This window comes from Athene noctua, chromosome 17 (assembly GCF_965140245.1).
Source record: "Athene noctua chromosome 17, bAthNoc1.hap1.1, whole genome shotgun sequence".
NCBI lineage: Eukaryota > Metazoa > Chordata > Aves > Strigiformes > Strigidae > Athene > Athene noctua.
The window spans coordinates 10,074,279-10,097,699 of record NC_134053.1 but is presented as its reverse complement, the minus strand read 5'-3'; the positions used below and the strand labels follow the sequence as shown (position 1 = coordinate 10,097,699).

General features: G+C 41.7%; 2 protein-coding genes across 8 annotated transcripts in view; both read left to right on the top strand.

Annotated features, from left to right (window-relative positions):
- Positions 1-1,466: 1,466 nt before the first annotated feature.
- Positions 1,467-18,320, top strand: TOP3B (DNA topoisomerase III beta). 6 transcript variants are annotated; one of them, XR_012634718.1, is made up of 19 exons: positions 1,467-1,505; positions 1,814-1,983; positions 2,735-2,866; positions 3,859-3,965; positions 5,383-5,457; positions 6,363-6,559; positions 7,004-7,160; positions 8,250-8,363; positions 9,288-9,378; positions 9,692-9,846; positions 10,080-10,185; positions 11,404-11,550; positions 12,277-12,450; positions 13,246-13,374; positions 13,616-13,765; positions 14,205-14,305; positions 14,547-14,748; positions 15,595-17,197; positions 18,297-18,320. XR_012634718.1 is itself a non-coding variant. In XM_074921531.1 (18 exons), the coding sequence occupies exons 2-18, from the start codon at positions 1,914-1,916 to the stop codon at positions 16,074-16,076; spliced, it is 2,589 nt and encodes an 862-aa protein (XP_074777632.1). In that variant the 5' UTR covers positions 1,467-1,505; positions 1,814-1,913; the 3' UTR covers positions 16,077-17,374. The 6 variants fall into 6 exon arrangements, 5 of the variants coding, with proteins under 5 accessions (XP_074777632.1, XP_074777633.1, XP_074777636.1 ...); XM_074921531.1 differs by lacking the exon at positions 18,297-18,320 and having other exon boundaries at positions 15,595-17,374; XM_074921532.1 differs by lacking the exons at positions 1,467-1,505; positions 18,297-18,320 and having other exon boundaries at positions 1,535-1,983; positions 15,595-17,374.
- A 2,686-nt stretch (positions 18,321-21,006) lies between these two features.
- Positions 21,007-23,421, top strand: part of PPM1F (protein phosphatase, Mg2+/Mn2+ dependent 1F) — a 28,144-nt gene continuing 25,729 nt past the window's right edge. For both annotated transcript variants that reach the window (XM_074921538.1, XM_074921537.1), the window contains exon 1: positions 21,007-21,256. In XM_074921538.1, coding sequence (XP_074777639.1) covers positions 21,081-21,256 — 176 coding nt within the window. In that variant the 5' untranslated portion in view covers positions 21,007-21,080. The remainder of the gene's footprint in view (positions 21,257-23,421) is intronic.

Below are 23,421 nucleotides of genomic sequence, written 5' to 3'. Positions count from 1 at the left end.
GAAAAATATGTATCTGACATATCTGAAGGCTTGGTTTTAACTTGCATCCTGATTGTTCCAGATGTTCCCCAGATGTCAAATGGAACCAGGCATTGAAACAGCAGAACACATTTGTCTTAACAAGTTCTAGCTTCAGTATTGCCAAAGAATTAAAAGCCCTGGGTTTGTTTTGATTTTTCTTTCACTGGTAACTCTATTATCTATTAATTGTCTACTGATCTAATCGAAGGTGAATTACTTCCTTTTTATTCCAAACAGTGTGAGGTTGATCCCAGTTAATCCCTGATCCTGGCTGCTTCCCAGTCTCTTTGGGTTTGTATGGTACTGAGCAGCTCCTGGAAAAAACATGCTATAAACATTGGCAGTGATCGATGCACACCATAGGGGTAAAAATAAAGAGCTGAGCTCCTCCACAAAGAGCTGATAAAGCTCATTGACTTGGGACTTCCCTCTTTAGCACTTTCCTTGACAGAAACATTCTGGGGCCCATGGAAGAGCAGAAGGCTGCAGGAGAGGTCAGAAACTGCCCAGACCCATTGACAAAACCCCTCACCAGGGCTCAGTGTCCTTAGGGGGTGGCAGGCAGGGCACAGGGATTCTGCTGCCCCTCCACACCCAGGGACAGGAGCTGCAGCCCTGGGTGCAAGACCTGGCTGGGGAGAAACATGGGGTAAGGGAAAGGTGTGCTGCTGCCTGGGCCTTCCCTTCCCCCTCCTCTTTATTCTTTTTCTTTCCAAGTGGGAAATCAACATTCAACTAAAATTAAACATGCAAAAACCGCATTTTTCAAGAATTTATGATGCAAATTTAAGATCGTTCAAAACATCAGTATTATTTCCATTACCTTCTCCAGGTGGAAGGAAATCAGCAGCTCCTAACACTCCTAGGACAAATTTCTTTGCATTCAAGGAGCTGCTGTTAGGACAGAGACTACTGAGAAGTGTTCTAAGTCTATGGAAACCACGAACTGAATTACAGACTGTGCGCAGGTGCACTGGTTTAACTTAAGACGCTTGAATAAAGCGGATATCTTTGTGTGCACGGATTTTCTTAGATAACTTTGGTTCCATCTGTTTTCTGCGCACTCTGATAACAATCAAACTGGACGCCGGAGAAGCCTGCGCGGAGCGGGCCTGGGCCTGGCGCCCGGCACTGACCACGGCACGGGCGCGGCGGCAGAACTGCGCGCGGGGGCGCGGCGGCGGCGCGTTTCTCTGAAGCTCTTGCGTCCCGTTACGTATCTAGGATCGGTTCCCAGGGCGAGCTCTGCCTTTGTTCAAGTCCTTGGAATAAAGCAACAGCAACAGAAAGGACACGGAGCAGGCGCGCGCCCCGCCCCGCCGCTCCCCCGCGCCGCCAGGGGGCGCTGGCGCCGGCGGGGCGGGGCGGGGGGGGGGTGTGGGCGCCGCGCCCGTTCCCGCCGCTTGGAGCCGGCGGAGCCGCTGTCCCGCGCCTTCCGGCTCCGTGACCCGGCAGTGCAAGCGGGGCCATGGCCGCCTGCTGAGGTGCGGAGCGGGAGCGGGGCCGGGCGGCTCCCGAGCCCCGCGGGACGCGGCGGGGCGGGCGGCGCGGCCTCTCTCTGCCGGCAGGCCCCGGCTGTCACCCGCGCCTCGGGCGGCAGCGGTGCCCCCCACCGTGCGGCTGCGGGCCGCCCCGCAGGGCCGGGCAGGGAGGGGCTGGCGCGGCGGGCCCGGGCAGCGTGAAGCCTCCCCGCCCGCGAGGAGCTGCAGGACCGGTCGCTGGCTCTCTAGTTTTCCTGGCTGGTCTCTGTGGAAGCGGCTGTGCGGTAACCTGCTCTGTGCTCTCTCCTCAGGCTGAGGACTCGCTTTGCTCCTGAGCTGCGCGCCGTGGTCTCCAGCGAGCCCCGTCCGTACCGTTAAGCCCTGTGGCACCTCGTGTGTCGTCAGCTGAAAATGAAGACTGTCTTAATGGTCGCGGAGAAGCCTTCTCTGGCCCAGTCCATTGCCAAGATCCTCTCCAGGGGTAGGAAAGAAAGCATGTCGGCTCAGCCCTTCCGCTTGTTCTGCCAGGGGCAGAGGCGCAGCGCTCCGGAGCGCACCGGCCGGCTGAGGAGATGCGCGTTAGCCGCGTAGAGGCGAACTGCCTGGTGCGGAGGCTACCAGGTCTGGCTGTAGATGAAGTGAGGTTGAGAAACACTCTGGTTAGTTACCTGGTTGTCTTGGGGCAGCTGCCGCCTGGGAGCGGTGGCTTAGGGCACGTTGAGTTCACAGAAGAACTGGATGGCCCTTCACGTTCTGTTTATTTTTATGTGCTGATGCTCATTCATTTCAAGAGTAAAGAAATCTGGTTCTGATATTTCGTGTAGTTGGAGTGTGTGTTAATGTATACGGTTTCTCCAAAGTGCCAATCAAGTAGCAAATTGCTCTTCTGAGAATTTTGAAGCTGTAGTAAATATTTTATAAATCATGTGGAAAACAGAATGAGTTGATTATAACTGTACTGGTCTAGAAAAGTAGCTGTATTTTCATAAGGATTTCCTCGTGGGAGGAAAAAGATGGAGGAGATAATGGATAGTTTCAGTTGAAAACGAAATATACTTTAAAAAAGGTCTAAAGTGATAACTAACTAAAATAACAACTTGATCAACGAGTAGAATTTTGTGCTCAGGAAGACCCTAACTGTAAGATCTAAGAAAAGGAGGGTGTCATGTCACACAAAATAATTTCTTTAAATAGGTTTTGTTCTGTTGATATTTCTGATCTTGTTTTCACAGGAAACATGTCCTCTCGCAAGGGACTGAATGGTGCATGCTCTGTGCATGAGTACACTGGATCGTTTATAGGACAGAGTGCCCATTTCAAGATGACATCTGTGTGTGGTCATGTCATGACTTTGGATTTCATAGGTATTTGTTCATAAAAAGTGTTAGTTGATACGGGTTGTAAAACCATGAAGGATTTCTAATAGGAAAATACTCATTGTGGAAATAGTTCAGGAAGAATAGAGAGGAGAGGACAATGAAAAGATCACTTGTGGTCAGCAGTTCTTGATTTTTGTTTCTAGTTCCCTGGGTGACTTCTTGTACAACTTTGGGCATATGCCACTTATGTTATAGGTGCCTGAATTATGTGCCTGGAAAATAAGCAGAGACGAGGCTTAGTTTGTTAGCCTTTAAAAGTGTTTTGGTACTTTGGATGAAAGGTGATTAAGAAATGCAGAGTCCAAAGGGATAGTCTCTAAAGCATTGTAGCATATTACTGCAAAATAGAGACATGGTAAGGATAATGTGCCAGGAATCCTGTCACTAACTTGCTTTGAAGTGTGGGACTAGTCACGTGACTACTGTATTTCCTCTGATGATAATGACCTCACAGGTTTTATGAGGGCTAAATTTTGAATTGTTTACACAGTGCTTTGAAGAGGCACAGTTTAGTGTAATTGCTAAGCGATATTACAAACAGTTACTTCGGAAAAATGGAAACGAACAAATACATTGATATGAGAAGGTGACACAGGATGCTCTGTAACATAACCAGGCTGAGATGTAACTGATCATAAGTAACGAACAGTAAAACAGAGTGGAGTGTGCACTGTGAAAACAAGGAGAAATTCCTCCCTCCCCTTCACCTGATTGATCAATTGTACAAACAGAAGGTCTTTTAATAGCTCATGTTAAAATTTCTGAAGGGTGTGTGCGGGTTTTTTTTTCCTTCATATGTTTCAAAATGATAGCTTCTATTCACATAATGCTAAGGGGTCCCTTGATATACACTAAAGCGAGATGTATTAGGGTAGAAAGGCTTCCAAGACAAATCTGGAAAGCCAGGTGTTTTCCAGAGTAATTTTTGCTGTTGCTTTTTTAAAATGTATGTTTAGAGTTATACTTTCCCTTTTCAGGAAAATATAACAGCTGGGACAAAGTGGATCCAGCAGAACTTTTTAGCAAAGCTCCCACAGAAAAGAAAGAAGCTAATCCCAAACTGACCATGGTGAAGTTTTTACAGGTATTCTTTCTCGTGAGATTTATTTGAGATGTATCTTTCTGCCTTGACATTCTTTTTCACCTGAAATATATTCCATCTTTAAGGATTTGTTGTTCCTCTTCTTTCTCTGTTGGTGGAAGCAATAACACCTGGTTTTATCTTATCAGGAAAAATAAGTGAAATTATTCTGTGGTTCTGGAAAGCAATGAAACTTATTAATGAATTTGAAAGAGCAGTGTAGCATTTTGCTATGAATTAGCCTTGCTTTAAAAAAAAAAAAAAAACAAAACAAACAACTAACAAATTCTTACAGGTTAGCTAGCTTTATTTAAGAACTAGAAATATAACTTTCTCCCAGCTCTTGGAGTGGGTCAGTTATTGTCACTCTAGTATAAGAAATTGTCTTCACTGCAGAAAGTTTTCTGTTGGAGGGTAATGCCAGAGCATTTCATGGCCTTCAAAACGTTTGTTACATATTTTCCCTCTAGGGAGGGGAAGACAGGCAGACAGGCCAGCTGAATACACTGTTTCTCAAACTGCAGGTTGTTGAATGTTTGATTTAGTAGGTGTATTCACCTGCTTGCCAAAAGTGGGCAGTGTTTGGCAATATGCTGTATGATATGCTGGAGTTCTTCTAGGGTTGAAGAGAAATGAGTACAATCCTAAATAAGGATTTTTCTTTCCTGCAGGAAGCAGCTTTTTGTCAAGGTTACATATGTTTTATTAATTTTACTGGTTCTTACACTGTCTGAAATTTTTGTTGAATTCACTTCTGCCGTTGCCTTGTGAGTTTTTTGACTGTCGATATCCTGCTTCTCAAAATCGGAGCATTAGTTGCATGTTTTGCTTCTAACAGCAAGTGCAAGGCATAGCTTGTAAATGCTTTCTTTAAAATAAGTCTATGGTGGTTATTGTTCACTCTTCACATGTGCCTCCCTGAGAGGACGGTGGTTTGGTTGCTTTTACAAAATAATACTTTCTGAAAGGCAAGTATATGTGGTGTAAAACTGATAGCTGTCAGATAAATTCAGACTTCATGGTATCTTTATGAACTAGGAAAGTGTTTCTTGTTTTGTTGTATTTTTTTTAATGACGTGGAAATTAAGGCACAGAAAGGGGAACAGACTGTGCCCAAGGCTGTGCACACAGACTATGGCAGTTTCAGGAAACTTCCACTGCTATAGGGCTATGCTGATTTTTTTCAGGTTCTGCAGAAAAATGTCTTGTAGGCAGACTTCTGGTCCCATGAAGCACAGCTTGCTTCTCTCTCTAACTACTGTTTAAGTACCTGCAGACTTCTTGTTACTTCTGTATTCTTCCAGTCATTTTTGCACCAAATAAATTATCTCTAGTGCTTTAAAATAGAAACAGTGTACAGATATTGAGGACGTAGGTCTTTTTCTGAGTTGCTGAAGTACTGCTCTAATTTTTCTCACAGGTGGAGGGAAGAGGCTGTGATTGTATTGTCTTGTGGTTGGATTGTGATAAGGAAGGAGAAAACATCTGTTTTGAAGTAAGATTTCAATTTTTAAAACATCAAAATATTTGTCTGTGACATACAATGCTATCTGTATTGTTTTATGGACATACGCTAAAATTCAAACTAAGTTGAACAAAGTTTTAAAAGCATGGAGGGCCTTGGTAAAAAAACTCTTGTGCACGTCAGTTGAGAGTATAAATTAATTTCATAGCTGTTGCTCATCTGAGATGAACAATAAAGTCTCTTAAATGTTTGAACATTCCAGTGCTTTGAGAATTGGTCTGTACTTCACAGCTGGAGTAGTTATTTTGTTGTCCTTATAGAACTTGGTCTCTATTATCTTTTGTTCATTAAGCAATTAGAGTCTTTGGAGCATAGAGGCCACTTTAAGTGTAGGCTTACCACAGGAATATGGACTCTGCACATAAAAGGTATAGAACTAGAACTTTGGTGTTGAAAGATATTTCTTTAACATTCTATTCCCAGAAGTCTACATGAGGAGTACTCTTTTGCTTAAAGAAGTACATTTTATCAAGTAATTGTTTTAAGTTCTTTAAATACCACTGAATCATAACTGGGCCCTGGCAATACACAGAATAAACCCAGATAGAAACTGATACATATTCATCATAAGATGCTGCAGCTGCACTGGTGAATGTCTTTGCACTTAGCTAAGAACAGTGCATCACTTCCAGCAGTTGCTGTTTAATGAATAAATCCTTCATTTTTGCTAATCCTTAACATGCTTCTGAGTGGATGACAAATACTGCTTTTGCTTATCAGTTAGTTTATTGGCATGACATCTTACTGAATTAAGAAAGTAGTTACATATGAGCAAATATTTTGTGGAGGCTGGGGTTTTTTTTCTTTAGAGAGAAAAACTGACTTAAGCCCTTACCTTTCAGATACTCTTAAAATGTGCTTCTGATCTTCACTAGGTTCTTGATGCTGTTCTTCCTGTTATGAACAAACCTCGTAGTACCGAAAGGACGATTTATAGAGCTAAATTTAGTTCTATTACTGACACAGACATCTGCAATGCCATGAATCACTTGGGAGAACCCAATCGCAATGAAGCTCTTTCAGTGGATGCCCGCCAGGAGCTGGATCTTAGAATTGGTTGTGCATTTACAAGGTGACAGCATAGATTACAGACAGTTTTATGGAAGGTTCAGGTATACTGCTCTGTCCACAAAATATGTCTTGGAACTGTAGTGGCTGATTCTGCTCAGCACCACAATGAACGATTTTATCCACAGACAAATAAAAAGAAACAAAAATTGTGTTATGTCTTTAACTGAGCTAGGTAAAGTACTATCAGCAACTATGGTACGATCTGATTTTAAGATGTTCTCCCACGTTTCTTTGGAAGTAAACAGGATTCAGTGAGCCAAAGTGACTATGACTTAATTAGCTGTAAGAGATGGTATTTTTCAGAATGCTTTTTTCTTAATGCCTGAATGATTTAATATATTACTCATATTTGTGTGAATAAGTTAGTGAAACTTCTGCTTTTCATGGGAATGAGGCTATTAATGTACTTGTTTCTGCTTTCTTTTTTTTTTCCCCCCTCTCTTAGGTTTCAGACTAAATATTTTCAGGGGAAATACGGGAATTTAGACAGCTCCCTCATCTCCTTTGGGCCGTGTCAGACCCCAACACTTGGATTCTGTGTTGAGAGGCATGACAAAATCCAGTCATTTAAGCCTGAAACTTACTGGGTGTTGCAAGCTAAAGTAAGTTTTACAATACCGGTTTTTAGATGAGGAACATATATTTTTGCCAAAGAATGCATTTATATTTTTATTTTGTTAATTCATAAATTTGTAGCTGCTGACAAGAATTCACAATGCCTACAGTTTACTCATGTGTTCTTGTTCAGTTCACATGTGTGTCACCACTCTCTCGAGAACAGATTCCAGGATGTCAGTTTTGTATTAAAGTGGTTATTGTCTGCTGCTTATAAGAATTCTTCAGTGCTAACCATCTAAGCTTAGACTCAGCCAAAAAGACTACTTAAAATGGTTTTCTTTTGTTCCCTGGGGTCCTTGGACTGACTGTGTTGTTAATTTGAATCCAGGAATTAATTAGGCTGCCAACAAACATTGGCATTGCTGAGTACTGGAATTTTAAAGCAAATAAAATGCTCATTGTGTTAATTGGCAATTGAGTCCTCTGAGTACTTTGGCAGCTTATAGCAGTTTTACAGCCGTGCTGCTGTCCAAGCTCTGAGAGCAAACTAGCATGGTTTTACTGCTTGTGATCACAGGGATTTTTTTAAACAAATAAGGGATAGATGGTAAAAAGTTGCCATTTTTAGATTTTAAAATTAAAAAAAGATGAAATCTGGTGTCTACTGTCATCTCTTTTCTGATGCGTCTCGTGTGTCATGCTAGGAAATATTGGGTGCCTGTTTTCAGAGAGTTTTGTCCTCTCTCATATTGTTTGCTTCAATTTATTTTTGTACATGGGACTTAAAACATGACCTAGGCACAGTTTAATAAAAATGATTGATTTTGCTAAATCAAAATGGTAAACTTTGAATTTCTGCCCATTTCAGCCTTTACTGTTTTCAGCACTAAAACCAAGAATAGTATTTCAGTTAATTGTGGGAATAATTCCAGTCATTTGCCTGACCCCAGAACTCAAAGTGCTCCATCCTTCTCAAAAGCCCCTGTGCAAAAGGGTATAACTGCTTGTTTGAAGCACTTGTGTCCAAGTACAGGTATTAGGATTTGCTTGCTGGATTGTTGTTGGAAATGTTCATTCTCACACTTCTGGTAATAGAGTTGGTGGGAATTGATATATCTTTTTTTGTCCAATAGGTGAACCCTGAAAAAGAAAGTTCTCTCATTTTGGATTGGGATAGAGTGAGGGTGTTTGATCGTGAAATTGCTCAAATGTTCTTGAATATAACAAAGATGGCAAAAGAAGCAAAGGTAAGAATATTTACTAAGTGTCAGTAGAGGCATATTTCATATAAAGGAAATACCATTTAATATTTCATTTGCTGCATATTGGGTTTTTTTGGTTTTGTTAAGAGTGTAGAATATCTGTATCCTGGTTTTTACTCCATTCAATTTTATGTAAATGAGAATAAAAGGCAAGAGATTTTTATATTGTAGTTCGTCTTATGCTAGTGTGGTCATCTCAGCAGAAGCCCCTTCTTAATATTGACTTTGGAAGTGATCATCACTCATGATAGGAAGTCTTCATTACTAAACCTGCTAAGAAATACTGTTCAGATCTCTCCAAGCAGACCTCTTATTTCCCATGAGACATTGTATAAATCAGAATTTAATTACTTATGTGGCAATATTCCTGCAGTTAAATTTTTAATCATGTGTATGGTACAGTCTTTATAGCCAATTAACTTCTAATTTTGCTCTGTTCAATACTTGTTTGACAGTATGTTTGGATTTAAGTGCTTATAGCCATCAAGGTTCAAAGACTGCATGAAGCTTTTAAAAATCTGGATCCTTAGAGTTAGCATCATTACTTGGAATAAGCACTAAATCCTTGTAGCACTGAAAGTATGTGCTGCTGAGGTAAATGGGAAGTAGAAATAGCAATAAGCTACCTGCTCCATTCCCAGTTATAGGCCTCATCTAGTCTGTAGCACAAAGGGACCTTAGGACTGTAGCTTCAGAATTTGGTAAAATTACCTTCAGTCAGAGATACTTTTCTGAAGTATACTTTACTTTTCTAAAGTAAAAATATATTGGTGGTTACTGTTTTAAGAAAACAGGTATGACAAGAATAGATAATGGTAGGTATGCCACATGTTTGTAGGCATGATTGAAATTATACATCTACCAGTTACCAAACTTCAAAACTTTTACTGGGAAAATGCTATTTTCTAGGTAGAATCTGTGAGTAAAAAAGAGAAGGTGAAGCAGAGACCACTGGCTCTGAACACGGTAGAAATGCTACGAGTGGCCAGTGCTGCTTTAGGTATGTGTAAAAGTTCAGATTTTCACACTGTTTTAAAGGAAAATATTTTGGCTTCTCTGACAAAATAATGAAGAAAGTATCAACTATAGTTGGATACCCTCCTCTCCCTATAATACATCATTTGGGGGAAGGATCCAAGTTCAGAAAGCTTGTCACAAGTGAAATGCTGGGTAAGATCAAGGTGACAAAAGTCTTATGGAAGGACAAACCATGATTTATTTAAATGCTTCGATAAGGTATACTTTCAGATGCAGCAAACATCGTAATTGCAGTGATGTGTAGATGATTTTTGTTTTCTCCTGTCCCATCTTAGGAATGGGTCCACAACATGCCATGCAAATAGCAGAACGTCTTTATACTCAGGGTTATATTAGCTACCCTCGAACAGAAACTACCCATTATCCTGAAAACTTTGACTTGAAAGGATGTTTGAGACAACAAGCCAATAATCCTTACTGGGCAGAAACTGTGAGTACATGAAGCAAAACCTGTACTAACAATTCATTCTTTACTTTGTGTTTTAGAATATCTTACTTAGTATATTATAACCTATAGGTCTTCAGAAACAATAAATGTCTGTAATTGCTTTTATTTATGGAAGTTGTATTGTTAAAGATTTGATCTGGAAAGTTTCTTAACCTGCTAAGAGCGACCGATTATCCACTTCAGCCAGCCTGTTTTCTCTCTCTTCCTTCACCCAGGTAAAATCATTGCTATCAGAAGGCATTAACCGTCCAAGGAAAGGCCATGATGCAGGAGACCATCCTCCCATCACCCCAATGAGAGCTGCAACAGAAGCAGAATTAGGTATAGGCAAATTCAGTAGCCTTGGAACACAATGTGAGGAACTTAGTTCCTTAAGGTATAGGAGCCACTTTAAAAATCCCTGAGTTTCAACAAAAAACATAATTATTCGAATGGCAGGAAGTGAAGAGAGAACAGACTATCCTGACTTAAACTACTGGTGACAGTGGAGTTCAGAGCTAGTCTGCCCATCAGTAATTGATCCTAGGGACCACAGTACTGTGAAAAAAAGGAATAGCCAACTTAACAACTCAATGCCTACTTTTCTCTGGGAGAACTTAATCCCAGAATAGTAGATTCCAAGTATTTGAAATTTTACTATATTTTTGTGCTTGTAAGTCAAACTTCAACTGGATTTTAATTTAGTCTCTATGATTTGTGAGTTTCGTATTTAAATGTAACGTTTGACTTTCTGTACACTGAGCTCTCAGAAATAGATTTTAAGTTTATAAGAAAGTGTAGTGAATGTATTGTTTATTAGGAATAGCTAAGATTGCTAGATAACTGATAACTTCTGATTTTCATGAATTGGTGAAATAATCTCTGATAGAAAAATAAATGCTTTAAAATTTTGAGTAACTACAGGGTACTGAATGGACATGTAAGTTTTTTTTTCTTCATGCAGCAAGATGAAATACGTAAAGCACAGGATTAAGAATTAGAAGCTGTTCATAGCAGTATAACCTTTCAACTATTCCATTTCTTCTCTGTAGATTGTGAATAAGTAAACTTTGCTTTCAAAATTAACCTATATTAGTGTTAATAAATACTATTTTAGCGTGATCTCTTGCAGGACTTCAAGCTGCCCAGTGTGGCAGTTGCCACTCGAATCCCATTTTAGGATTTAGGTTAGGGTGTTGTCTCTAGTGGCACTAAGCAGTAGATCATTTTATTCTTGTTCCTGTCTGTTTTTTTGTTTTTTCTAAGCAGAAAAGTCTTTTCTACTTTACCCTCTTATTCAAACACTTTGCAAAAACTGGAAGATGTGCTGGCTAAATTGGCAGTCCTCCAAGAGCATCTGCACGCTGCTCGTGTTTCTGTGACATGACAATTACATAGGAAATTTTGAAGGGGAAATTGGATGGACTTTTGAATTCTTTTTTTTCTTTTTATATACCAGTATTTCCTGTGATACCTGTGGAAATCTGGTACCTTTTAGTGCAGATTTTACATAGAGCTGCAGGACTTGAGTTTTGTGGGTAAGATGTTGTTTTTTCTCAGGTGGAGATGGATGGCGACTGTATGAGTATATAACTAGGCATTTCATTGCTACTGTCAGCGCTGATTGCAAGTACCTGCAAACCACCATTTCGTTCAGTATTGGCCCAGAACGTTTTACCTGTATTGGAAAAGTGGTAACTTCACCAGGTAAGACTAATCAGGGAGCAAGTAGTTAGCTACAGATTTTATGGTTCTTTTTCCTGTTAATGCACTGAATGGATATCAAAGTGAAGCTCTGGGGACAAGTACAATTTCGATGACATTTTTTGAGCTATCGAGACTAGAGACCAAATCTTTGTCTTCCTTTCCATACTTCAATTACAATAGAAACCCCCTTATTTTTCATATAGTAGTCTCAAAGATTTAATGCTATGTTTGCCACTGTGCAGACCAGTCTTTTTACAGACAGCAAATGCTTTTTGGGGGGTATATTACACAAAGACAGACTTTTTTCTTGGACATCTGTGAAAAGAATGTAGCACCACCACTGAGATTTTTATGATAAGCTGGCCCAGTAGTTCTTATTACATTAATAGGACTTACTATTTGTATTTCCTTTTTAAGAAATTCTTCCCATCCATTCTGGCACTGTGCTTTCATTTAGGGAGAGTGTTTAGTTTTTTACATATATCATCCTGACTCAAGTCGCACACAAAATAGATCTGATGCAGAATAGTGAGAGATAGTCTTGTGATACTGTGTTTCTTCAGTATTCCTAGCCTCATATATTTTCTGCATGATATGGCAGACAACCTCTTAACTTTGATCTGTATAATGCAGCGCATGTTAAAATTAGAAACATATACCTTGGTCTTTTGAAAGCTGTGAAGATAAGCTCCCATTATTTTTGTTTGCTTATTTCTTTACCTCCAGGGTTCACAGAAATTATGCCGTGGCACAGCATCCCATTAGAAGAGAGCCTTCCCCATTGTGAGAAAGGGGATCTTTTTCCAATCGGTGAAATAAAATTGCTGGAAAAGCAAACCAGTCCTCCTGATTACCTGACAGAAGCAGAGCTTATCACTCTGATGGAAAAGCATGGCATTGGTAGGAATTTGCTAAACTTAAAACTGTCATGTAATATGTCCACCAAGAGTGCAAAGAGTCTGAATGGGTTCTTTGAACTTTCTCTGTCAGTAATGACCTTTCAGTATTCATTTGGATAGGTATGGTAATAATCTCTTTTTTCCTTCAAACCACAATGCCTGTAGCTCCTCTTAGCAGATGGTAGATTGCCTTTTCCCCCACATTTCTTTCCCTTTCTTATCCTTATGTCTAGTTTCTGGCCAAAGCAGTATCCTTTTATAACATGTCCTTGCCACATCTCTGTCAGAAGGAGTTGATGTTGTGTGGAAGAACGCACCTCCCCGTTCTTAGGAATGATTTCTTGTCTTTACCACTTGCTTCAGCTTTGCTGGCTCCAGCAGTCCTTCTGTATATTATTATACAATTTACCACAATACTACTTTTCTTTTTAAATCTGACTTGTTTCCTTTGATGCATTTTTCATAAATTTGTCCAGTCAAAACAAACATAGTCTCTTACTCCACTGTGTTTTTCCAGAATAAGTGTTTGTGAGAACAGGTGTCTTCCCAATAGTAATTCCTTGGAAGAGACAAGAGGATTAAGGTTAAAACATGTTTCAGACTTCTCAGAACCACAAAGGAACATGAGAGAGAAGTTAGCCACTGAAAGTTGTGTAACAGTAAAAAGGTACCTGAATTTTAAGCCTGTCTCAGGAGCCCTACAGTTCGACATAAAACCAGAGAAGCCAGAAGTGAGTAATGCAATGGAAACTTTGTTTTGTTCAGAATGGATATAATGTTTTCCTTTGTGTGGCAGGAACTGATGCAAGTATTCCAGTCCACATTAACAACATCTGCCAGCGAAACTATGTCACAGTGGAGAGCGGTCGGAGACTAAAGCCTACAAACCTTGGCATTGTTCTGGTTCATGGTTATTACAAAATAGGTCAGTTAAATGCTCTTCCCTTTCCATCTTCTTACCTTCTTTTCCGTTCAGTATGTCAGGGGTTGTTGTCTTTGTATAAGTAGCATTGCTGTCTCAAATGATGCATCCAGGAAAGCAGTATTAATTCCAAAGTCTAAAATAATTTAAACTTGGTTTTTTATTTTGATGTTAGTTTATGTATGGACAGTTTTTTACCCACATTTTTGATCTTTCGTTGCTTCTGTCTCTGGTTTTCTGTTAGATGCAGAATTGGTTCTTCCTACGATCCGCAGTGCTGTAGAGAAGCAACTCAACTTAATAGCTCTGGGTAAAGCGAATTATCATCAGGTCCTGGAGCACACCCTTGACATTTTCAAAAGGAAATTTCACTATTTTGTGGATTCTATTGCAGGTAAAACTTTGTTTGAAGTGCCTTACAATTACTTAATTGTTGCAAAGGTGCTAGTAGAAAATATTTATGTATTAGGTTCCTTTCAGAGGTTTAGGATTACTGAAAAATTGTGCCAGGACTGGAAGTTTCCAGACAGATTAAGTTGCTCTCCAAAAGGAAATGTACTGAATAGTGGCTCCAAAGCTCTACTTCAAATTTATTTTGTGACTGTGTAGTGGTGAGCTTTCAAAAACTTTAGACTAGCTGAAGTACTTAACCTTGTGTGTTTCTGCATGCTCAGTGCAAAGCATTGTGTATTTTAAAAGTCTTCATAAACAATGAAGAGCATTGTGAATAAAATATTTTCTCCCTTCTTCACAGGTCTTGTAGATGATTTTGTTCAAGGTGTTTCCTCTTAAGAACTAGAATTCTAACATAAACGTGATTATCTCTTTCACAGGTATGGATGAACTGATGGAAGTGTCTTTTTCACCCTTAGCTGCCACAGGTAAACCTCTTTCCCGCTGTGGCAAATGTCATCGTTTCATGAAGTATATTCAGGTAAGTTCACTTCACGCTTGGAATTTAAATTTCACTTGCTGGGGTGCATTGAGTAGAAACCCCTTTTCCATTACTGAATTTGGATTCAAATGTGGTTGTCAAGAGTGCATTTCTAAAACAAAAGGCCTGATGGAATTTTTCCATGGGGAACAAACCAGGGAGCAACCCCAGTTGGATTTACTGCAAGTTTTGAACTCTATTGATGCTGCAGTTATTCAGGAGGATTATATTTTCTTTCCAGGCCAAACCAAGTCGTCTGCACTGCTCTCACTGTGATGACACCTATAGTCTCCCACAGAATGGTACGATTAAACTCTACAAAGAGTTGCGTTGCCCCTTAGATGACTTTGAGCTGGTGCTGTGGTCGTCTGGATCCAGAGGAAAGAGCTACCCACTCTGTCCTTACTGTTACAATCATCCTCCTTTCAGGGACATGAAAAAAGGTAGGAATTATGTAAACATGCAGGGATCGACCTCGCTTGAAATAAATTAGGTGCATACAGTGTCCTCTTTACTAGTTTTTAATTGGTGTTGCTTAGTATAAAGTGTTACCTAAAATTCCTGTCAAACTCACCAGCCAAAATTTACTAGTTAACACATTTCTGAATACTTTTTCTTTATAAAAGAAGAAATTGGTTTAGATGCATGCATAGTGGGTGACCTTTGTAACACTCAACATGCAGTGAAAGACACTGAGATTCTGGCACCTTTCAAACTGGAGTACGCTTGGTACAGACAGGACTATGGATTAAGACCAGGTCTTGAGAGTGTTTTGATACTGATGATGTGTCAAAAGCTGTTGAATGATATAAGAAGGGGTAAAACTTGCAGTTAGTTTGGCAACTGTCAGACCAAAACTTACTTAAAGTAGTGCTTTGAAGTTCTGACTGTCAGGAGTTTTGGCATCTTTTTATTACCATCATTTGTTTAAAAATGTCTTGTACTAACAGTGTATAGTGCAAGTATAAAATATCAGTTAGTTAGGAGCCATACATTTAATTGAAAACATGTAGTTTTCATCACTAATGTGTCCAAATTGCCTGTACTGTACACTGGGAGTATCTGGCAATTCTGAAAGCCATTAAAGAAAATTCTTGAACAAGGAATTATTCTGAATCTGTGGAAAGGCAAGCTGCCATCTGGGGAGTAGTTCCATTCTTTAGTGATTTAGAAAACCTATAATATACTAAGCTGTTTTTGACTTCTTTGTCTTGCTTCCTCCAAACTGGGTAGTGTGGGGAGTGATATAAAGGGTTTCTTGTGGTATAGTTTTACTCTTCTTCCACCAGGAATGGGCTGTAATGAATGCACCCACCCCACGTGCCAGCATTCTCTTAGCATGCTTGGAATTGGGCAGTGTGTTGAATGTGAGAATGGGGTTCTGGTGCTAGACTCGACATCGGGTCCCAAGTGGAAGATGGCCTGCAACAAATGCAATGTGATTGTGCATTTCTTTGAGAATGCCCACAAAGTCCGAGTGTCACCGGAGACCTGCGACTTGTGTGATGCAGCCCTTGTGGACGTAGATTTTAACAAAGCCAAATCTCCTCTACCTGGTGATGAGACCCAGCATTCAGGCTGCATATTCTGTGATCCTGTGTTTCAAGATCTGGTGGAGCTGAAACACGCAGCCATGAGGCACCCCATGCACCGTGGGGGACAAGGAAAAAGGCAAGGTCGAGGAAGAGGTAAAGGCCGGAGGCCTGGAGGAAGACTCAATCCAAAGAAACCCAAGGACAAAATGGCAGCTCTGGCTGCTTACTTTGTATAATGGCCACACAACAGAAAAATAAACTTCTTATAAAAGTTTGTTTTCCTTTAAGTTATTTTTAAATAGTTTTGATCTTCACTGCTTTCCTGTTCTTAGAAAAGTTAAACACCTTAAACTGTTGTATGCCTTGATTTAATCACAAAACAGATTCTTCTGAATGATCGGTTAGTAACTGAGTAAGCCTTTAAGCTTTTGATTGGAATTCATTGGTTTAAGTAGAGCTCACTAACAGTAGGGAGTCTCAGGAAGTCTGCCTAGACTGTTACCTGTGGCTGATGGAAGGAAATGAAATCTCCCGCTTCTGCTGTTTCTGGGGCCTTTGTCAGCAGTACAAGTGCCAGGAATATGAGACAATTAAGATCACTGTTATGTTGCTGTAGTCTTTAGGTGTGGAATGAGACTTGTTTCATCTGACTTTGAATCTTCAAAAATAATAAATGATTAATAGCTGTCAGATTTTCAAATTACATCTGTAATAGCAAGGCCACTACTTCAAATCTGTCACTCTGCTGCATAAGAGAATAATGCCAAGAGACATACAAAATGGAAATTATAAATGTGAAGGGGAATATCGGCCTTGAGCAGTGATTTCCAACTTACGGTCTGTGCAGCCAAGTTAGTATCTTTTGGTCAGCAGGCCCCAGCTAAACAAGACCTCCTCCTGCTGCTGGAAGTCAGATAGAGTACCCATGCGCTTCTTTTCCTCTGTGTTCGCATATCTGATCATACCTGATCAAATACTGTTTGTACTGTCTGCACTCCAAATTGTCGTTTCAGTGTTGGGTAGTTTTGTTGTCAAAAGGAGGCTGTCCTCGTATTTTTATATGGAGCTGTATATAACTGCTGGGTGCCACATTACAAAATCTGATTGTACAAATATATAATACCCTCTCCTTTCCTTCCATGTGCACATAGCTGATCATGTCTGGTCATCAAATCAAGTACAGTTTGTATCATCTATACCCCCAAAACAGTTTCAGCGCTAGTTGTGTTTGGATGGGAGGATACCATCGCAGTTTTACGTGGTGCAAAGGCTGCTGCATTTGAACACAGAATATGCAGAGAGCAACTTGACACGTGATTCACTGGCAAAAAAAAGGAAAGACAAGTCCCTACAAAAGGTAATGTACAACTCTGCTGTTTTAATTGGCACAGTGTGTGCATTTACTGAACAAGAACATAGACAAAACACCACAGCCCTAAGCCTGTTCCTCTGATCAAATGTTTATACAGTTACAGCTCAAACATGAACTGTGTTTTAATAGTATTGCTTAACAGACCCAGCGATAGGTAGAAGTTTCTTCCATAGTTCTTGTTAGTTTGTTTTTCCCTAAATATTAAATGTTCTCTCTGGTGAAAACAAACTGTCTTTGCAAGTCCCTTAACCTGGAGTAAGTAGCTTCTTTTCACGTTTTAAGGTTCATCTTGCTGTAGTGTCTCAGAGCCATAGATCTTAGCATAAACTGTAATAGCTTTCAGGGTGCTTGTATTGATTCAGATGTTCAAGTCCTCTCTTAGCTCTGTAGCTGGCTTTGGTACACTAGGATACTCCTCTGAAAATACCTGTGTACTCAGCTAGCTTCTGTTTCTGTGTGTAACGCTGGCTTTTGGCTGGGATTTCTGTGATAGAGAGGGTGGCCCTGGAAGTGTGTGAAACCTGTCATTAGTCATTCTTTATGGCTTTTGAGCTGTGTGAGAACTCTCACTTCTTTCTCTGAGCATGCCTTTTATTTTGGCCATTTGCAGACAAATTTTGGCTTGTAAAATTTCATTGCTGTAGTCCCAGTGGAAATAAAGTGCTGGGAACTTTCTCTGAAGTACTTAGAATGAGCCATTTTTGTGTTCTGATTTCAGTGGCTCCCTTGTAACTACCACAAATGGCAAAGTTCTTTCGGATACAGATACACTAGGGTAACTGCCAGCAGTCATTCAGAACTGTTGGTGCCTATATCCTGAGGAATGAAGGCATCGGTTTTGTGCTGTACCAGCAGCCATGGAAGCTTGTTCTCCCTCTGCAGCTGGGCAGTGCAGGGTGGCCACGGCCTGGGAGAAGGCTGCACGGTGCAGGAGGTGCCATGGTGGGCTCTCGGTGCTGTGGCCTGGCACACAGGCTGGTGGGGGCAGCTCTCTCCAGAGTGGAGTGGAAAGAATGCAGAGGTGATAAGTGCTTTCAGCTTCTACTTAAAACTTAGAAGTATGTTCCTGGGATTGCTTTGAAAGGTACAAGACAGCAAGAAACAAAACAATGAAGTCCCTGGAAACATCTGTCTAACATCAAGGTGAGCGCTGTGTGTCTCATGTCTACAGTTCTTAATGTAAAAAAGAAAGGAATTATGGCTTGTGAAATAAATCAACTTTCAGTTTATATTCCATGGGAAAAGCTCAGGGGAAAGCTTTTATTATTCAGGAAGTTACCTTTGAAATAGCATCATTCACTCAAGAGAGGAGATTGATTTGGCTCCCATAGCTGATGAAGGAATTAAAAATGAATTGATCTACTTGATATGGCTGCACACTTGTCCCTGCTGAGATGGCCCTAGTGTGCCCCAGGAAGCTTGTCTTTGTCAGCCTGGGGAGATGGAAGTAGCAGTCTCACTAGAAAGTTGGTGCCAAAAGACAGACAGTGCAGTGCTGATGATTAAGAAGAGTATCGAAGTAGATTTTTTTTTTACTCTGATAATTATTTTTGTGTGAAGGGAAAAAAAAGGATTGTATCTCTGATAGGAACAGGAAAAGAATATTGTACAGACAAAAAACATCTGTCTGAAAGTGATCAGCTGCTATTTTAGGGCCTACTGAAGGGGTGACTTCATTCTGTGTCTAGGGTTGCTCTCCAAAATCATTCAACTATTTTAAAACAAGCTTTGTTCCTGGAACTGTCAGTAGGGAGTGATCATAGCAGGGATGTTGCAGGATACAGGCTGCTATAATTTAGCAAGGGAATACAAAGGGAAGAGGTGGGATAACAAACTTTAATGGCTTAGAAATCTAAAATCTTCAGCAGACTGTTGCTGAACACACTTTGTGCCCAATACTTCAATCTGTCATGAGTCCTAAACTTGTGTTAGGTTCAGAGCACTCGGATCCTTCACAAAACTGAGCATCCAACCACTGAATTAAAAGTCTGCTTAAAACAGTGTAATAGTAGCTCTCTCTTTTTCACAACTTATTTTTATGGGGTCCTCGGTGAAGTATCCCAGTATAAAAAATAAGCAAGTTTTGAAAGCATTAACTGTGCTTCCTCTCTCTTTTCAGAGATCTCTTGCGGTTTAAAAAAGTGTGAAGTATATTGTGTTTGCTAACTTTTTCGCTAGAGTGGGAACGGAACATGAGGTAACGCTCTGCAATAGAGATGTCTGAGAATGCGGAAACAAGAAATCAAGGTACTGCAAATGGTTGCAGCAATATTATTTCACTGAACATGTACTAGTGCTTCTGGGCAATGTGTTCTCTGTCCTGGCTTTGCAGCATCTGATATTTTATTCCTTCCTTTAAAAATGTTCAAGTATATCGAGTTACCCCTGGAAGGTGGTATAATGTAAGGACAGACTTCTTATTGCTCCCGTAATACCTGAAGTAAAAAGGTCTTTCTAGCTGTGCATGTCACCTGTTCATGTCTAGATGTTTGAATATTGAGAAGATTGGGAATACAAATAGCATTAAAGATGTTGTCGTTGGGGGAGTGAAAGAGATTTGAGGTCTGTTTTGGTTGGGTTTTTTTCCCCCTCAAACTAGAACATTCAGGTTAATGTCTTGATAAAGCTATTTAATACTTCCCAAATGAAAGGTTTTATGATATTAAAAAATCAGAAAGCTGATAGCCCAAGTAATAAACTAGAGTCCTGTTTTGGGGAAAGACTTTTGCTCTTTCTTGGTTGGATGAGCTAAATGAATGACATTGTGCTTTGGTACCACGCTTCAGCAAAATTACACTGCTACACAGCACAGCTCTGTGAGGCAAGAAGGAAAGGGGTTTTAGTTGATATGCTGTGAATACCCAAAAATCTAGGAACAAGGTCAGTGCAAGTATTCTAGATGCCTGGGTCCTACTAACCTCACTGTGGGTTTTGATACTGTATTATTTTTGTGAGTCTAGGATTCAGGGTTTTCATTCACTCTTCTCTTGGGAGATTCCAGTTTGGGAAGAGGTTGTTCCATCTAGTTTACTGACACTCCCTTTTCTAAGCCAGAGTTCTTAAATGAGCAAGAAAAGGTTATAGTTGATTGGTGGACAAAGTTAACTACAACTAGTTTGAGAAACAGGTCAACTTGCTATCATCTTGAAAAAGTGACGACGTCTTGTATTTTTGCCTGTGATAAGGTTTTGAAAGCTAGCACAGGTGTTAGCTTTGAATGAATTTTGCAGTGAATGGTGCACAGCAAAAAATACCTGGCAAGGCTACAGAATCAGCTCTTCAGGAGCCTTTTTTTGATGGGCATTTCCGTGGGAATGGGAACAAAAAGGGATTGTGAGTAACAAGATGGGGGGGGGGGGTGGATTGTCTCGGTGAATTTGGGAGAATTTCTAGGCTGTGCTCCCTTCCCCGCTGCGCATGCCGCTGTGTGTGACCCGTCAGGGCGTGTAATTCTTTCTGCAATAATCCGATGTGAGCAAGTTGCCGTTTGAGGGCGGCGGGGGGGGGGGGGCTGCGCCCCGGCGGAGCTCGGGGAAGGTGTCACGTGTCTGCCGACACGTCCCCGCGCCCAGGCGGGGGCGGGGCCAGGCGCGGCGCCCCGGGGAGCTGGCCCCGCCCCGCCTCACTCCGCCCCGCCCCGTCCGGCCACGTGGCTGCCCCGCCCCCGCATTCCAGACATTGTTTCTGGCCCCGCCCCCGCCGCCTGGCCCCGCCCCTGCGCTCTGCTTAAAGGAGCCGTCACGGCGCCCTCTTCCCCTCGCCTTCCCCCGCCCGGCCTGCCCCCGGGCCGCCCGTCCCCGCCGGCGCCCGGCCCGCTCCCGGCGAGGCGAGGCGGCGGCCGGGCAGCGCGCCTCAGCGCGGCGCCGCCATGGCGCTGGAGGTGGAGGCGGCCGGGGCTCCCCTGAGCTCTTTCCTGAGGGACTTCCCGTCTCCGCTGGGCCCGGGGGAGCCGCTGCCGTGGAGCTCGGCGGGGAGCGGCGCCCTGAGCAAGGCCGAGGTGCCGGGCGCGCTGGCCGAGCGGGCGAGGAGCCTCCTGGGCGGCAGGTGAGAGCCCGGCGGGGGCGGGCAGGGGGGCTCTCGCCGACCTCCCCTCGGGTGGTGCCGCGCTGACAGCCGGGGGCAGCGGGGCTGGGGCAGGTGCCGGCGGCGGGGGGCGCCGCCTCCTGAGGAGACTTACCCGCCGCGGCCGGGCCCGCGGGGCCTTACGGTGCCGGCGGCTGCCTAGCGCGGGCTGCGCCGGGGGAGACCCGCTCGGTGTCTCCTAGAGGATTTCAGCTTTATTTTGCTTTCCCTCCCTTCTTAATTTTTTCGGAATATTCTTCTGAAAGGTGCGCTTTTAATAGTCACAGGCCTCCTGCCGAGATCTTGCCTCTGTAGTAATGTTTGTGTGCTCTCAGAAATATTTTTCTCCCACTCTTGGTGCATGAGAGATTAAATTACAATCCTGCAATTAGCGTGATAGGGCGATTCTTGTGGTAAAGTGCCAATAGTTTGAATTCAAGTCCCTAGGGGCACCTGTGTGGATCTACTTGAAAGTCTGGAGAGGGAGGGAGGGAGTCAGTGAGCTGCAACCTGCCTTTGCAGGGCTGTCAGGCGTCAGAAGCAAGCCAGCTAAAAAAGTATTCAGCTCCTTTGCCACTCTTCCCAGCCCTCTTGAGTTGTTCTGGTGAATAGGATGTGCTCGTGTGGGTTTCTCAAGTTGATGTTTTCTCAGAACTTGAAGAATGTAGTCACACCACCACTGGAAAACACAGCTCTTCTTTCAGCGATGTTTCTGTCATCTCCTAGTTTCAGGAGAGACATTTTACAACCTTTGTCCTTATTAGTTTAACACTGCTAAGAGTTTGGATGGGACTTCCTTCTTTTGGCAAGTTAGTGCTTCACCAAGAGCAAGTTATCTTGCTCTAACTTCTTGTCTCCTGATGCTCTTCTCTCTTTTGTGTCTGCTTCTTGAAGCACTCCAGCAGTAGGGCTTGCATGTTCTAGGTTTTACAAAGTTCTTACCACTGTCTGCTTCATCACTGTGTTTAAGAGTCAAGAACAGGGATGGTGGATGGTCTAAAAGGATCAAAGTGGAGATCTGACTTTGCTGCAGTACTGGTCATAACTAGTGAAGATGGGAGTTAAGGGAGACTGATTCTGTTAAGGCATATGGTGAATGTTACCTGTTACTAGAGGAATTTGATAAAGAGGAAAAAAAACCGGGTTTGAGTTACTTGTGTCTCTAGCTACTATCTGATGAGTTTATGAACACTGAATAAATACAGATTTTTTTTGTTGTTGTTCTTGTCAAAAGTGTATAGGTGGTTTTTACGTACTTAAATTGCCTTAAAAAATATCGTTACTTTTATGCTTTGTATTACTGAGATGCTCCTGGACATAACATCATTCAGTTAAACCTAAAGATGAGAAATACCTTTTTTTTTTAAAAAAAAGAAGGGTTTTAAGGCTGTAGTTGAAGAAGACCCAGATGATCGTTGCATTCCTTAGTTGTGCTTTGACTAAATTGTTCTTGAAAAAACACAGCTGTTGCATTACTAAATGTGATTGCAAATTCATCATGTGCACTGAATCTTTGAACTCTGTAGAGCAAGACTAGTTCTGGATGAGCGCTTTAAAGAACAGAGTAATGACAGTCTTGAACAAATACTTATCGAATGGCCACCCGTCTGCCACGTGGGCCAGGCTAATGTTTTCTGAAAGTGTTTTAGAGAGGAATGTATGAAGCTGTAGAGACGTGGGATAGGTTCTTCAAACTTCAGTGATTTTCAAAATAATATGTCTGAGTTACATATCTCTATTGGACATGTTAACAAGTGGAAGCAGAAAAAGTGCTGCTTTTGCAATGCTTTCATTTCACCTGTCACTTCTGGTGTTTACACAGAAAGGAGCCTGCCCTGTCAGAAGCTGCATTTTTCACATACCTGCCCCGCAGCCAGTTCTGATTAGACAGCCAGTTCTTAAGTCCCGAGCTGGCAACAAAACAAAATAAAAGCAGGGAAAGATCGCTAAAGAAAGCAAAGCAGAATAAAAGTTCAGCAGTCTACTTATTTATGCTTCTTTTCAAAAAACTACTTGAAAAAACAGAAATATGTAAGGAAAGTGGTTTTATGAATTCTCGTGTCTGCCTGCAGGCAAAACAGTGAGGCAGCCCTCTGTGAATGAAGCTTTGTGGTTGGGTGTAGTGTAGCATACCTGAAAGGTCAAAT